Source organism: Fukomys damarensis, unplaced genomic scaffold, assembly GCF_012274545.1.
Source record: "Fukomys damarensis isolate Sample0158 unplaced genomic scaffold, DMR_v1.0_HiC HiC_scaffold_19, whole genome shotgun sequence".
Taxonomy (NCBI): Eukaryota; Metazoa; Chordata; class Mammalia; order Rodentia; family Bathyergidae; genus Fukomys; species Fukomys damarensis.
In genome coordinates, this window is record NW_022900931.1 from 6,037,223 (window position 1) to 6,054,347 (window position 17,125).

At 46.3% G+C, this 17,125-nt stretch overlaps 1 protein-coding gene across 2 annotated transcripts in view; it reads left to right on the forward strand.

Annotated features, from left to right (window-relative positions):
• Window positions 1-17,125, forward strand: part of Tcf20 (transcription factor 20) — a 105,271-nt gene that overhangs the window by 82,956 nt on the left and 5,190 nt on the right. The window contains exons 3-5 of one of the 2 annotated variants that reach the window (XM_010634404.2): window positions 5,554-5,647; window positions 14,117-14,166; window positions 15,139-15,266. In XM_010634404.2, the coding sequence (XP_010632706.1) occupies window positions 5,554-5,647; window positions 14,117-14,166; window positions 15,139-15,222 (228 nt within the window). In that variant the 3' untranslated portion in view covers window positions 15,223-15,266. The remainder of the gene's footprint in view (window positions 1-5,553; window positions 5,648-14,116; window positions 14,167-15,138; window positions 15,267-17,125) is intronic. The other variant, XM_010634405.2, reaches the window with a different exon arrangement.

Genomic DNA, 17,125 nt, shown 5'->3' on the forward strand with positions numbered 1-17,125 from the left:
ACTTTTTTTTTTTTTTTTTGCTACTGGGTATCACACTCAGGTCTTTGTGCTTGGGAGGCAGGCAGCAGAACCACTGAGCTAAATCCCCGGCCCCCAAAACCATAACTTTGAACTTATTTTGCCTTTGTAGGTTACGTAGTGTGTACTATATTTGACTTTGAATTTGATTGGTACTACCAAGAGTGTGATACTTATATACAATGATATGTCTTACATATTTTATAAGACCTAACAGCTATATAACTTTGTAGTTTTTAAAAGTTTGCATCATTTCCCCCAAATTTATAAGGAAGGCAAAGCAGATATCCCTGTTTCGCTGAAGAAAAATGATGGAGTAGCTTTTGGCTCTCAGACATGTGCTGAAACCTCAGCTTCTTTCCACAAGCCCTGTGCAGCTTTGGTCCTGGATAATAGTCACGTTATACCAACCAGTTAAACCTGGAGCTTTTGTCCTCGTAATAATGAGCCTTTGACCAGCCAGTGCTGCTAACATGACTGGTTGGCTGATGTCTTATACTGCCATTATCACAATTTATTAAAATGTGCTTGTAATGGATTCAGGATCTGAGAGTAGCACTTTAACTGGAACAGCTGTGAACAGAAGTGCAGCTTTTACACCTGTGCACTGTCTGTAGTAGCACTGAGCAAGTGGACCTGCAGAGAGCTGGGCATCTCTGATTCTCCAAGGCTGGCTGTGAAGCTTTGATGGTTGTGGGCAGTAGTTGTGGGTCTGGGGATGGTGCAGGTGCTCTTGGTGAGAACAGCAGGCAGCAAAGCGCTTTGGTGCATGAACTTTACAAGGCAGAGTGAGGAGAGCGTCTAGATTCAAGGAAGCAAGGACTAAAACATGGATTGCTTTGGTCAATACTTAGTATTCTTGAAAGAAAATTGGTAGGATTCAAAAGTGCACCCTCCTAGGGCTGTACCATAAAGGAAGTGGACTACATTGCTGCCACGTAGTAAAAGTACATAGGTAGGACAGGAAAGGCTTCTGTCCTCAATACAAGAGGCATAATTAGAAGGGAAGAACCTCTTGCTCGTGGCCAAAAATGTACACCTTGTTCCACATTCTTCAAGCTTTACCAGCAATCACTTTTTAACTAATTGAAAAGTCATGTTAGTTTCCTCCAGGCTCTCAAATGTGTCAGACCTTGCATTTGTTCTGTCAGTGCCTTACAGTGTGGCAGGCCCTGGGGACACACAAGTGGATCTCACGGTTTAGGGGGTGGGCAAACATGTAAGCACGGTAAGCATGAGCAGAAGTGTGTGCAGTGCTGGGTGGAAGCCATGGGCACAGTAGTGATAGGGTGTGTGATCTGCAAGGTTTGCACAGAACTGATTCGCCATCCATGCGCTAATAATGCTCTGACCCAATTGCTGCACGCTCGCTTGAGGCTGCTCTGAGATGCTCATTAAACGGTGTGATTATTCAGGTCGCTGCTACCTCTCAGAGGGAAGAGCTGCTTGGGAGTGAAGAGGCACACAGAATCTCCCTTGGAGCTTCCGAGAAGAATTATTCAGCCTCTGCAGTTTGCCACCTCAAGTCATCAAGCCCAGCTTTTGAGACAGTGATAAGTGCTATAGCGAAAGGGTCAGTTTGGGTGTCTGTTTAAATTTGCCCAGAAACTAATAATACATTTCATAATTTATTTCCCAAGTTTATAGTATCACTATGTGCCAGGTTCTTTGGCAGAGTTGCTTGAATATAGCTTTTGTTCTCCATAATAAAAGAAATTTTCCTATTAAATTTCATTCATTTCATCAGAAGTTTGGGCATTTGCTTGTTTGAAAAAAAATTCTTGATTTAAAAACGACTGAACCCCACTTCCCACACTGCCTCTTGTTGCCATGTTGGATGGACCCACCTCCCTCAGGATGAATGACATTAAAGTGGGAGTAGCAGTGTTGTCAGAAACCGTGGGCATTTGCAGTAGGGGAGAATGAGAGTGCAAATTGTTTCTTCAGGTAAAAGGTTAAAAATAAACATCTAATTGGAAATTATATGGGCATAGCAATTGATTTGGGACTAGAAAGGGAGTATAGAGAAGATTTTGTAGGGCTGAGTTTTTACATTCTGTCTTTGGCTTCTGGCACATAGGATGTACTTTTCAAATGTTGAATAGCTGAGTGAATGAAGGGTACTAGAAGGCAGCAGATACGGTGTGAAGAAAAAAAGCCTGCAGTTCTAAGTTGTGGTACTCCCCAGCTATGTGATTTTTCAGCAGGTTCCTTTGCTTTTGTTTCTGTTTCTTCAGCTATAAAAAAGGACATTGGAAACAGACCCAGCATTCCACCTTGGGGATCTCAGGATCCCACAGTTAGCCTCACGAAAAGTGAGTGAAATTGTGGGCGTTCCCAAGAGGGGAAATTTGTCACGCTGGAGAATGTAGAAGGAAAATGAGCAGTCGCTTCTCTCATGAGCTTCTTGGGAAATTCCCATGTATTTTTTGTCATTGCCATCACATACCACCACATACTGATGTCCTCTAGTTCTGCAGGTTCAGAGGTCCCACTGGACTAGAACTTGGGGTTACCCGGTCTGTGCTGCGTTTTGGTGGCTCCAGGGAAGACTTTGTTTGCTTGCCTTTTCTAGCTTCTACGGCCACCGGTACTCCTTGGCTTGTGGCTGTCTCTTCCACCTTTAGAGCCAGCACCCTCCCATCTCTGTGACCCCTCTTCCTGTAAAGCCTGTGACCCTGGGCCCCTCCAGAGGAGGGCCTTTGCTTTTTTGAGTTCCCTGTGATAAGATTGGGCTTCTAGATAATCTAGCATTCGCTCCCAAACTTGAGGCCTTGACTTAATCACACCTGCAGAGTTAGTTTCAGAATGTAAAGGCTCATGTTCTAGGGATTCATGTGGACCTTGTTAGGGAAACCCTAATTCTGCTTCCCATATTCATAATGTGTAGGTTACCTTGGGCCCCCACAGTGGAGAGTATTAAATGGCTCTTCTGAAACCTGAAATCTAGTCTGTCTGTATCTCTCTGAGTTTCTGTTTTATGCATCTAAAAAGTTAGGGAGTTGAATTAGACCAGTGATTGTGAATAGGTGCTATGCATCAGAATTAGTGGGAGGGCTTGTTAAAGTGCTGTGTAGGGCTGAGATTATATTAACAGCAGATCCCGGTGCTCCTAGAAGAGGGACCACACTCAGAGAACCACTGAACTAATCTGTCTCGAAGGTACTTTCTCGTAGGTCTTAATACACCCTTTAGGGTCTTTCTCCTTTAGATGCAATTTAGTAAGTTAATCATGCTTCTTAATTGAAAGAAGCATCAGCCAAGCAGGGTAGTGCACACCTGTAATCCCAGATACTTGAAGGCTGAGGCAGAAGGATTGCTAGTTTGAGACCAGCTGGGGCAACTAAAGGAGACTTTGTTTCAAAAGAAACAAAATAAAAAGGGGTAGGGATGCTGCTTGTTGCTCCTGAGTTCAGTCCCTAGCACTGAAAGGGGGCGGGGGAGCAAAAGCAGCAAGTATCATTGGTGTAATTTCCTGGTGAGTGGCAAGTTTGCTTTATTCATGAAAAACATGGGACATGTGTTCTGTGGACAGGTTCAGAGCAGGTTACTTTGGGAGCCCTGCAGGGGACAGAAATTCAGGTATTGAGGTAGGAATAGAACTGACAGATCCCAGCTCCACATCTCTGAATCAGGGTGATGACAAGGCAAGGCCACTCTGCAGGTTGCTTTTCATGCAGGGGCCATTTAGAGCATCTAGTTGTGTCTGGTATGTGGTCCTCTCGGATCACATTAACACTTTCCACCCAGCCACTTACAAGCCTGGGTTAGTGCATCCAACCTTCCCAGCATTTCTGGGAGGTGAGTGCTGTTACCCCACATTTGCAGGTGGGAACAAAGGTTAGGAATTTGGCCAGGCAGAGAAAACTAGACAAGGGTTGGGTTCCTCAGCAGGCAGTCACTTAGGTTCCAGAGCCTGCATGGTTTTGTCGTTTTAAGTGTCTTGTGCTATAACAAGTCTGGAGGTAGGTGATCCTGAGGTTGGTTAGTTTACTACCCAGAGGTGTCACAGGTCTCTCCATCTTGCCACATTTGCTGGTGTCCTCTACACACAGAGAGTGAGTGAGAGATTATCCCTTCCTTCCTCTTGTCCCTCCCTTTTTCTACAGGCATTCCTACCAGAAATGCTTGGCGCACCCCTTCCTAAATGGCCACCGCCAGTGAGATACAACCCCCAGGGTGGGGAGGGCATGAAGCCAGCCTCCCATAGCTGACTGTTTGGGCTCCCTTCCTGAGAAAGAGGTTGCAGGGTTAGCTGCTGACTGACTGGTCAGAGGTTGGTGATAAACTCTTCGCCCTGAAGGTGCCATAGCCAGGGGCTAAATAGCCAGAGCTACTGGAGGTGCTGTTTTCTGTCCTTGGTTTACTCCAGGCCAAGTGACCTCCACTTTTCTGGCCAGGGTGTGGTCACATGGCACATTTACGTCTTATCAGCACCCAGAGGGGTCTTGGTCTTTCAGGAGGAGGGCAGAGTTCTTACAGGACTTGTCTTACTTACAGCCCTCTTCCGCCTCCTTTGTCTCTGGAGGATGTTTTCCACTCTGACCTGAAGCAAGGACCTTTCCTGTGGTGCAGCAGACATCTCTGGTCTGTAAGCTGGGATGTTCCAATTGTCCCCGGTGCACGAGTCAGCTGTAGTGAAACCACATAGGGAACATGCTTATTTTCTTTGTCATAGAAGCGAGAACCAGTGTCTTTATCTCCTGGGTGTGCCACCAGCCACGTGAAGAATCTGTGTCCTTCTCAGTGAGCCCTCATGTGGTTGAATTTTACGAATGTGATTGTGTTTGATGGGACAGTATTTCCTATGTGACAGGATGAGCACCCATAGCAGCCACATCACGGGGTGATGAGATATGCTCCACTTTGAGAAAGCCTGCCCGTATAAGGAGGAGCATCGCAATTACAGGATAATCTCTCACTTAGCCAGAGATTCATGGCAGGTTTCCTAGTGCATTTAAAATAGGATTCATGTATAAAAATACCACTTACATACAGGAGCCCATATTTTCTGAAAAGGGAAATATACTTGTATTGGGCATTTGGGGTAAGTAGATCAAAATAAAATCTTATAAATATAAGAACTAGAAACCAAATTCCACTTTTAATTCTGAAAGATTTATATATATATCTCTACTACCTTAACCCTCTCCTCCTACCCTAGATTTCCACAGCAAAAATAAACAGGCAAGATCTTTAGGCAGCTCACAGTGGCAGGAAGGAAATGACCAGCAGAAGCATGCAAGTGGGTGAACGACTGGGTGCTGCACTGTGTGGTGTGTTCACCCTACTCCGTAGGGTCACGTGCCTTGCCCCCGGGGTGTTCTTGTCTGATTTGAGATCATTTGTGAAGCCCAGCCTTAAAATGTGTTGCTGGAGTCCTTCCAGTGGTGTGGTCAGTGGCTGAAGCACCTACCCTACTACCACAGATCTTCCAGCTACAGAGACTCATGCTGAGGGCTGACTGATGTGTCCGGGGATGGCCTGTGGGAGTGGTGGATCTGGGTACTGACACGCCTGGCTTCTTCCTTTCAGAAATGCTCCCACTGCCAGGAGGCTGGCGCCACCCTGGGCTGCTACAACAAAGGCTGCTCCTTCCGATACCATTACCCGTGTGCCATCGACGCAGGTGAGTTGAGACCACCCACCCTTAATCCAGAACATCCAGAGCGTTAAAGCATTCAATCTGATCCTCTCTCTGTTTATAATTCCTTTTATCTGTCCTAACCTTCTTCTGTTTGTAAATTCTAAAAGAATCCACAGAGGATAATACAAGGAAGTGAAATTTGGTAATATTTTAATAACAGTTTTATATATTCATCTGATTTGCATATTTAAATGTAAAGTTCGTGACTTAGTATATTCAAGGAGTTGTACAACCATCACCCCAGATTTTAGAATTTCATCACCCTGTAAAGAAACCCCTATTCATTGGTAGTCACTCACCTTCCTTTTCCTTCCTCTGCCCCCTAACAATCTCTAATCCACTTTCTGTGGATTTGCCAGTTCTGGGCATACATGTTGTGAAGCATATAGCACAATTCATCTGTTCATCTGTTGGTGGACACTTGTTGACTGTAACAAGTAATGCTGCTATAGAACATTCACATACAAGTGTTTGTGTGGACGTACCGTTTCAGTTCTCTTGGCTGTATACCCAAGAAGAGGAATTGCTGGATCATATGATGACTCCGTATTTAACCTTTTGAGGGATTGCCAGACTTTCTCAAATGTGGATGGATGCTCCATTTTGCCTTCACGCCACAGTGTGTTAGGGTTCCATTTTCTGAACATCCTCATTGACAGGTGTTATTATCTGCCTTTATTATTGTTGTTACTGTTATAGCTGGCCTGGTAGATATGAAATGGCACCTCATTATGATTTTGTTATTTCTCTGATAGCTAATGATGTTGCACATCTTTTTGTGTTCATTGGCTGTTTTGTATACCTTCTTGGAGAAATGCCTATCCAGATCTTTTGCCCATTGTTAATTCGAGTTGTCTTTTTATTGCTGAGTTTTAAGAATTATTTTGCATTTCTGGATGCAAGCTTGCTATCACATATATGGCTTGCAAACATTTTCTCTGATTCTGTGACTTCACTTTTTTGATGATGTTCTTCAAAGCACAAAAATTTTAATTTTGATGAAATCTAAATTATCAGTGTTTTCCTTTGTTTCATGTGCTTTTGGTACTATAAGAAATCATTGCCTAATCCAAAGTTCCAAAGATTTACCTCAATGTTTTTTCCTAAGAGGTTTAGCTCTTACATTTAAGTCTTTGATCCATTTTAATTTTTGTGTTGTATGAAGGAGTCCAAATTTTCTTTTGTACGTAGATATCCACTTGTCTTAACACCATTTGTAAAAAGGACTGTCCTTTTTTCATTGAATGATCTTGACATCTTTGTTGAAAATCATTTGGCCAGCGATATGTGGATATATTTCTGCGCTGTCTTGATTCTGAAAGTTCTGTAGTAGAGTTTGAAGTTGGGAAGTGTGAGTTTACCAATGTGTTCCTTCTTCTGAAGGTTAACTATTCTGTATCTCTTACCATTCAGTCTGTATTTTAGGATCAATTTACCCATTTTTGTTTAAAAGGGGGGCTATTGAAATTTTGACAGATTGCACTGAATCTACATAAATTATCAAATATTGTCATCTTAATAGCTTTGTATCTTCTCCATGCTCATGGGATGACCTTCAATTTAGATCTGTAATTTTTTTTAAATGTTTTATAGTTTTCAGAGGATACGTTTCACACTTCTTTCATTAACTATGTTCCTGAGTATTTTAGTGTTGTTGTAATTGGGATTATTGTCTTAATTTCTCATGGTTCATTGTGAATATATAGAAATTCAGTGGATTTTGGAATTTTGTATATTGCTCTTGTATGTTTCAACTTTGCTAAACTTGACTACATGGTTGTAATAGTTTGTATACAAGTTTCTGTATACAAGATTATGATATCTATGAATAGAGATAGTTTTACTTCTTCCTTCCTCATCTGATGCCTTTTATTTATTTTTTCTGCCTAATTGCCTGAGGTAGAAGAACCTCCAGTAAAATTTTGGATAAACACCTTAAGAGCTGACATCTTTATTTTGTTCCTGATTTGGGAAATACAAAGTGAGGCACAGTGGTACACACCTGTAATCCCAGCTACTCGGGAGGCTAAGGTAGAAGGATCTCAAGTGCAACTAAGTGGGATCCTGTGTCAGAATTTTTAAAAAATAATAAAAGGGGATGGGGACGTAGCTTAGTGGCAGAAGTGCCCCTGGGGTGCTCACTTCAGCAGCACATATACTAAAAGTGCCCCTGGGTTCAATCTCCAATACTACCAATAAATGCATGCACAAACAAATGAATGTGTGTGTGTGTGTGTGTGTTCACACGCACGTGCGTTTATACATATGGTATAGGTGTACAAGGCGTTTTTGATACATCTGAGGGAGCTCCAGTCTAGTCCCAGTTTATAGACTTTTTATCACAAAGAGCTGTGTATGAAATAGAAAAAATCAGTGTCTCAGCCCCTGGGTTCAATCTCCAATACTACCAATAAATGCATGCACAAACAAATGAATGTGTGTGTGTGTGTGTGTGTTCACACGCACGTGCGTTTATACATATGGTATAGGTGTACAAGGCGTTTTTGATAAATCTGAGGGAGCTCCAGTCTAGTCCCAGTTTATAGACTTTTTATCACAAAGAGCTGTGTATGAAATAGAAAAAATCAGTCTCATGTTGTTTACCATGTACTCCATGTGTCTTTTCTCTAAACACCAAGCCTGATGTCCTGCAATTGAGCTTAGTTTTAACACTAACCAGAGTTCATGCAGATCCTACAAGTTAAGGGCTCAGTCCCACAGTGACACCAGTCTCAAGTCCCAGGTTGTGACCAGTGCTTCTGAATGACCAGCTGTACTCAAAGTTCCCAGGACTCCCTCTTCGGTTTTGATTAATGTGCTAGGGCCATTCACAGAAAACCAGGAAACACTTGTGTTTAACCATTTATGAGCCTGATGGAAGAGATGCACAGGCATGTAAGAGCAACACAGTGCTTCCATGCCCTCCCAGATGCACCACCCTCAGGCTCAGCAGCCCAGACACTCCCTGAACACTGCAGTCCAGGGATTCTCACGGAGGGTTCATCACATAGGCAAGATTGATTATTAACTCAGTCTCCAGGCCTTGTCCCCTTTCCACAGAATTGAAGGAGCTGAAAGTCCTAAATGTGTGGCCTGGGCCTTCTGGTGACCAGCAGCAACCCCTCCCACACAGATTGCCTCCTTAGAACTGAAGACACTCCTACACCGAGGAGATTCCAAGGGATTGAGGAACTGTGGGTCATTAACCCAAGATTCTCCTAGCACCCCTTTTCAGTCAGTGACAGAGGTTTGTGTCATAGCACTGTGACATTTCGTCTGTTGAATTGGAGCAGGTGGTATGTTTTACAAGGTGATAGCTGCTGAAAGAAGCTTCCTGTGCTAAAGGTACCATCTAATAAGGCACACAGAGGGTTCCAGTTCTGGCTCAGTATCCACACCCTGGGGAGAGTACCCTCTTACACTACACTTCAGTCTTCAGTGGGTTATTTTTTCCTGGTTACTCTTCTGAGCATCACATATATGTAAGACCTTCAGCCAGTCCTCATAATGCCTCACAGTCAGGTTGGAGGTAGAATAAAATCCAGAGATGAGAATGCAATGAGGAGCAGGTTATCTTTGATCTCTGAGTGTTCTCCAACTCAGGAGGAGAGAAATGGGGTTGTCATGGAGGCAACTGCACTGCTGCTAAAGTGGGGTTTGGCGGGGAAGAGATGAGAGTGAACTGGCGTGATGTGGGGAACAGGTGCAGGTCTAAAGCAGGTAGCAGGCCATGTGGGGTCTCAGAGTGCACCTTGTTCACCCTGCTCCTGGGTCAGAATCATGTCGGTGCCCCTGCTCTTGCTTAAGCTCATCTCCTTTTGCACCTTTCTCTTTGCCCCTTTCTTCTTCCAGCCTTTCTCCAGGTTGCTGAAGGAGGAGTAGCTAAAAGGACAAGAAAAGTACAGAGGATAATGCTTATGCCAGAGTTCGATTCTCCTGTGTCTTTGTGCATATGTGTGTTGGGGGGTATGTGGTAGAAACGCATGTGCACACGCATGCACTAAAGAGCAGCATGGTGGCCTGGCGCTGTTGACCAGAGGGACAGTAGGGAAGAATTAGACAGAAAGCGTTGAAATGTCAGTTGAGAGAGTCCAGGTCTTAACCTGTCATGTTGGCTTTCTTGCCCCAGGTGCTTCCATGATGAGTATGCACTTTTGTGTTTATCCTAAGTTGTGGTCCAGCACATTCCCTTTTAGTGTAGCTGTTAAATCTTTTCTCAGGAGCCAGCCAGTGGCCCTTTCTCATTTTCATTGCATTGCCCCAGTTTCTTCAGAATGTTTGTTCTCTTTTTCTACTTGAAGCTTTTAAAGTAAGGATTCTGAGTATTAAGTTGGGGATGATTATTCATTTTATATGGGGAATCTTGCAAGGATTAGCTCTCCCCATGGCTAGGCAAGCAGTGGTCTCTTGCAGTGAGGCTCTGTTCAGAAACTTTAGGCTCTAAGAGCAGCCAGGCAAGTGACCACGCCCTATCCTGGGCACATTCTGGGCACACTGGGGCACTAGTGTGTCAGCAGCCAGGCTCACAGCAACAAGGCTGACCATAGATGCTGCTCTCTGCTCCTGCTGCCACTCTGCCTCCTGGTAGTTGCTGCAGGGATGAAGCATGTGGCTTGGTGAAACATTTTGTGATGGTAGAAACGCTTTAGATTTGCATATTCCATTACCATGGCCACAGCCAGGTGTGACTGTTGAGCCCTCAAAATGTAGCTAGTGGGACTAAGGAAATGAATATTTTTAAAACCTAGATGTAAGTGGACATGCATATGAGGCCTGTGACTGGACAACACAGTCTTAGAGCCACCTTGCTGACAACCAGTAGTCTCACTGGGATTCTTCAGAGAGGACAAGGAAGGCAGTGGGAACATCATGTCCCTCTCCACCCGCTGCAGGACGCAGGGCCTCTCTTCATTAGCTGAGAGACAATAAATAAATGGTACCTATCCCCCTCAGTTCCAGCCTGTCCTGTGTGCCTGCCCAGGTAAGTTGGTAAGATCTCTTCACAGAAAAAACTTGGTGGCCAAGTATCAAGCCGTGGTCTTAGCCCTTTGGCTTCACTGCCCCTACTGCTGTACTCTGCCCCGTTGAGTGAGACCAGAGAAGTAGCTTCACAAGGACAATGCCTCAGCCTTTTGGTCTTGTTAGTGATGCAAGGACTCAGAGGCCTACTCTGCTCTGTGGGGATGGGTGCTTGTGTTTAGTCCATGGTTTTCTTGGGAGTTATGTCTTCCATTATGTATCTTACATCCAGGAAAGGAAAGGCATTCATTGATTGACTTCTTTCTAATCCTAAGCAAGAGAAGTCCCTGGATTTAAGAAACTCTAATCTTAGGCTGGGGATGTTGCTCAGCAGCACAGCCCAAGACCCTGAGTTCGATTTCCACTACCAAAAAAGAGAGAGAGAGACCCTAATCTCTTAGTGAGTAAGGAGCAGTTAAACATTTTCATGTCTGCCTTGCTGTGAACTGCCCAAACCCTTAAAGAGCTGTTGATATCTTGGGGATAACTTTTATTGTTGTCATGTCTCCATGGAAACAGAATCTTTTTCCTGAGGATCTGTAGCTCCTGTACGTACTTCCCTGACCTAACATTGGTCCTGGTTTCTGATAACATTAACTGTTAGTGCTGTTATGTCACAGGCACTGGGTTTGACTCCAGGTAGAGGGTACAGTAATAAGGACGTGAGCTTTGATTTTTTTTAAAAAAAAAAAACTTAATGTATTTAATACAATAAGCCATAGCAATTAAGACAGAAAGAAAAAAGGGCTGTGGTAGCTCATTAATAATTCTTCTGTGCATAAAGAATCTTGCCTGGAGGGGATTTTTCTTTTACTCTCATGAAGAAAACAGCTGGGAATTCGACTCTCTGCAGCCACCTTCTCAGCAGCGTTTGGAAACTGCTCTTTCTGCTGCACTGTGATCTTGCAGTAGTAGGTCACGGCCCTGGATAGGTCATGCGGAACGCTGAAGGCCTGGCCCCTCCCAGAAAGCAGCCCCTTATTCCCCTCCATATGCTCCAGGAGCTTCCACCCACCCTGCACAGCAGCGATACAGGGATAACAGCAGCTCTGAGGTCGATGGTAGCTGACAAAGTGTCTGATGCCCAGCAGATCATCACGACATTCTTGGTTCTCTCACCTCATCCTTGAGGTCGCCATTTTCAGCCCGGGTCTCTATGGCTAGGTAAGTATCTGAAGCTATTTATGGAGCTTGTTATGAGGGGCTCCATAAAGTCCACCTGGCTCAAGATGAAAGAGAAGTGCTACTATGTGCCCTCCTGGGGGCTGACTCTGTTTCTGGAAGCCATCTTGTTAATGAGGCAGCCTTGTGAATCTTTCCCAGCTTGTCTGTTGATCCATTGAGCTATTTGTTTTGACTTCATGCTGATGAGGCCCTCTGCAATGTAGGGTAGTTGGGCCTCAGAGAAATCAGATCAGGGGACTGACTGGCTAGTTGGTCATGAAGGCGCCCATCACAGCCCTCAGAATAGAGTTCACCGTGTCTCCTGCTCTTTGCACCTGCCCCAGCAGGGCCTGGCTGGAGGTGGCAGAGGCTCCCTGTGCCCTTCTCTTCCAGGGTTTAGCACTCTCTAGCTGCGCTCTGATGCCTGCCATCGATAAAATTGTAGTTCTTGACACCCAATGGATCTGTGTGGGAGCAGAAGAGAGCTCTTGTCTGTGCAGTGTTCCTTTATGGGCAGAGATGGGCACCATCTCTGGCAACTTCTTTAGGAGACTCTTTTCCAAAAGAACCTGGTACTAGTTCTAAGTTGTCCTGGATGTGTGTGTATATTCTTTTCTGCTTTAATTCATGAAAGGTGTTTCCCAGCTTTAGGCATATTTATCAATGGTACATGGCAGCTGGTCACTCTTCTATGGCTCTGAGGGGAACTGAGCCACCTGTGCCTTTCTGTGGCACCCTTTACCACAAACACAACTCCCATCCTTAGCTCTCTAAACGTGGCATCAGGTGGCCAGCTTCACCAAGTTGCACTTTTGCTCTTTGGCCCAGACTAGAGGCTACTAGTGCAGTGCTGCTGGAGCCCAGGTGAAGAGACAGTGCTTCCCTGAGCTCCAGTTGTCTGTCTCCTGCTGTTCATAAACTCTCTAGCAGATTGGAGCAGCAGGAGTCTTGGTCACGCTATGTACTTGTGGGTTTTAAATTAACACATTTCATTTACCACTAAAGCAAGTTGCCTGCTGGGGGAGGGGCCTGGAGGTTAGTGATGGCTGGCTGGGCTCTTGGGCCTGGGAGCAAATAGGCTGCCGCTCAGCCCCTACATAGCTGAGGACACTGAAGCCAGGCTGTGTGCGATGGGATGGGGGAGCCATACTAGGAAAGTGTCTTTTTAGCTTTGTTCAGGATACTGGGAACCTGAAAAGTTATCATTTATATGCTCCTTTGCTCATTACTATTTCACTTGAAATCTCCGGGTACACAGGCTAGTAAGCTGGATCTCAGCCTAAACTGGTTAAATTGCAAACTTAACAAGGGTAAGTACTACGACTGCCTCCTGCCATGGTACCAGGAGCCTCTGAGAAATGTGTGATCAATATTTATTAACATTCTGCCACCGTGTCCTGCACCAGTGTCCTGGCTGTCGGTCTGCAGGAGCTGTGGCATGCAGTGAGCTCATTAATTAGATTTCCTCCCTGCTCCATGCGCCAGCCTTATGGCATGGAGCTCCACTCACCTGGAGGCAGATGCTCCTTGCTGACATTGAGAGTGCTGTCACCGTGTCCAAAGTTGGGGTGCGTCCCTCCTCCCACCACCCCACCTCGGATTAAAAGCACCCTTGTGGGATTTCGCCTTCCTCTTAAGCATTCACTGTGAATTCTTTGTTTGGGTCAGGAGTGTCTCCTGTTTCTGCAGGGGGTGTGGTATCTTTCAGCCTGACCCCCTTTCTGCCTCAACTCCTGGGCTCTATACAGAGAAGGCAAGGTACCTACAGTGGGGTAGGCCTGCAACTGAGGATTGTTAAAGTAGCAACTTTGGGAGATTGATGACATCACATTTAACAATCAGTCAGAGACAAAGAAATAAAAGAAAAAAATAAACATGTAAGTGACCTGTAATCTTCCTACCCACAGAATCACAGCTATATTTTGATAAATTTTCTGTCATTCTCTCTTTAATGCATATAAAACATTTTAATGAAATTAGGAATACTTTCACATTTGTATATCCTGGTTGTTCAAGCAGTTTGGCATCATGAGTGTTCACCCATACTGTTAACTGTTTTAAAATCTTAAATTTTTAAGTGATTGGTACTGCATCGTGATAAGGTATCACATAGATTATTTGGCGTGCTAATGTTTTTGTATTAGAAACCACAGCACAGGGATCCTTTGCCTCTACGTCTGATGCTGTCAGTCCTAGACTGTGCAGCGACATGGGTCTGGCTGTGCCAGCCCGAACAGGCTTCATTGACTGTCCCCTTCTGTCTTGCAGATTGTTTGCTACACGAGGAGAACTTCTCGGTGAGGTGCCCGAAGCACAAGGTGAGCCAGGGGCTGGAGGAGCCCATATTCCCAGCAGGGCTGGGGTTTGAGGATGCCTCCTCCCAGAAGACTTAAAGCCCTGCTTTGGAAGACCTCAACATACCCATCCTCACCTGCACCTTGGGCTGCTGGCCTGCTTCTGGTCACAGGAGGCGTAGAGAGGCATGGTCCTGAGGGCAGGCCTGGAGGCCAGCACCCTGTGTGGTTTGAGGGGACTGCAAGCAATGTGTATGTTTGTTTTTGAAGGGGCTTTTTGTTCATTCAGAAAAATTAGATCAACCTTAATGAAATCACTGATTTCCACTTTAGTTTCATAGAACTCCAGTTCGCAGGTTGATCTGGTGAGATGACTGCTAGGCCTGGTAGGAAGCGAAGATGTTTTCCCAGATTTAGGGAAAAAAATAAGTTGACTCTAGGCTTTGGGGAAATTCAGTCTTGTTCAGGTTGTAGAGCTGCAGAGGCAGCCCTCCAGCTGCCCCACCTCCACATAGAAATGGTCTCTTAGGAAAGGTGGGCGACAAGGAGGTGACGTCCTTTCTGAGATGCCATGGGGGTGTGGAGAAGGAACCCCAGAAAGGAGTGGAATGGAGCGGCTGCCACCTGGTCTCTCTTGCAGTGGCCAACTTGTTGGCTGAGGTCACAGTGACACCTGGTGGTCAGTGGCTGCTCACAGACTTCAGTCTCCAAGGAGGGCCAGAAAGCACTAGAAAGAGGTCACCTGGAGGTCTGTCCCCAGAGTGTTCCTAAAAGATGCTTATGCTTCTCTTTAAAAATTATTCCCAGGGGTAGATCATAGGGTCAGATTTTTGCCTCAGAAACCTGTCTGAGTGTCTCCTGTGTGTCATTCAGTACTGACTCTCCTTTTTCTTTCCTTTTCCATGTGCTGCTCCTGTCCTTGCCTCTGCCTTCCCTGACTCCCACACTGTTCCTCTGTCCCTCTGTCTGGTCTCCTCGTGGCTTTGCCGGCATCAGCCTCCCCTTCCATGCCCTCTCCCCGCCCTGCAGAACAAGACCGCGAAAGGCAGCCTCAGCACAGAGCAGTCGGAGCGGGGGTGAGGGGGGCAGTGTGCGCGTGGGAATGGAGAGGACAGCAAGCACAGGTGAGTCGGGGCCGCCCAGGCTCCCACCACCACCCCTGCCCAGCCTGGTAGATGTCGGGACCTCAGCACCACCAGCATTTAGTCACAGGGATCACCAACACCAGGTGGCTAAAATGGTTTCTCGTTTGTCATTAGCTCCCTTGAATGTCTGTGGGCAGGTGGTGCGAAATGTCCTGGGTAGGGGGTTGGGGGAACTCCTGAAGTCAGCCTTCGGGGTAGAGCTGGCAAGTGGTCCCCACAGTAGTCCTGAAGGCGGGGTTTAACTGACGTCTAGGACAAGCCTCTGGGCCAGGAACGTCTGCCCACACCCTGTTCTTGCCTCTGCCTCAGAGAAGATTCTAGCCTAAGATCTCTTCTTTTTAATTGACTACATTTCTGTAAAGCTTTTAGTGTGTTTTTCTTTGAAAAACAGAAAATTCTCCCAAGTTTTCTTGTGTGAAATCTTCTTCCCCCCAGTACCATAAAGAAATTCCTTTTTGAAAAAGTACAAAGGGAAGGAAAATCCTCTCAGAGATTTAGTAGACTTTGGCATCCTATTTAATTTTGCTCTTCAAAGTCTAGAGAGATTTGCCAGCCCTGTGGTGAACATGTGTGAGCGCATGGCCAGGCTGTCTGGGCACGCGCCCTCCAGGTCAGCATTACAGTACTTGGGGCCCTTGAAGCAGGCGGCCTGCTCTCTCCCATACTTGCCTCTTCATCCTCCCTGCCCTAGAATACCAATGGGGGAGGAGGAAAAATAGGGCGAAGAGAGAGAAGCAGGTGTGACTGTGGCACTCGCCGCTGCAGACTGGGGCTGCCTTTGCAGACACTCAGAAGCGCTCTCCGACGGCTCCCTTCTCTCCTGTTGCGGGACGTCTGTGTGAACTCCATTCCCTCGCCCCGAGGTTGTGGAGTCCTGACTCCTCTGGGAGGGCCCTACCTTTCTGTGGAACACTTGATGGTAATTTGAAGGGAAGCCGGTTCACCCCAGAATGTGGTGGCCATCGTCCTCCAAAAAGCTGTTTCCTAGGCGGCTCCCAGCATTGTCTTTGGGGAGGCCCCTGCAGACTGGAAAGGATGGTGGGCGTTTTGCTGCAATGTATTTCCCTGGTCTTGCAGGGAACAGGATTACCAATGTGGGGTGCAAAGGAGGGCAGGAGAGGGGGTATTTTGTGTGTTCTTGTGTCACAGGAACCAAATGAATAAATGGAGCCCCGTAGGTCATCGTCGTGGGCTACTGCCCTGCCGGTGCTGCTGGACCACTCTGCCTGCTTGCACTCCTGCCCCTATGTCAGCTCCCAGGGCAGGGCCGCACTGTGGAGAGCGTTTGTGTTGGTCCTACGTGCCCCTGGGCTTCAGTGTCTGTTCCTGGCCCCTGTCATTAGCATGGAGCTCCGTGGGGGCCACAGGGCACACTCTTGACATGGGAGCTGGAAGGCTGGGCAGCAAGAGAACCATTTATTGTTTGGTGCTTTTTGGTTTTCGCCTGAATTCCTGCCTGCGTTAGAGAAGGGGTGGGCCCTGGTGGGCAGCTGTCTCGGGGATTTGGGGTATTGTCTCTGGCCATCCTTTGGGCTCTCCCAAGCAGAATAGTGAGCTGCATGCTCCCTCCTCCCAGGCTGGGAGACCTCGGGTCTGCTGAGATCAAGGGAAATGGCAGACACACTGTGTTCACACTTGTGTTTCTAAAATGTTCTCTTCACATGCAGTTCCCAGAGGCAAATTCCTTTTCCTGGTTTCTCAGTTCGGTGGAGTAACATTAAGGCTGTCACCATCCTTCAGCCCAGGGTGAGCCATAGAATTGTGTGGAGTCCCAGTCGTCGGACAGAAACACACCTCCGTCTGAGCATGTATCTGGAGCCCATTCAGGGTTCAGAGAG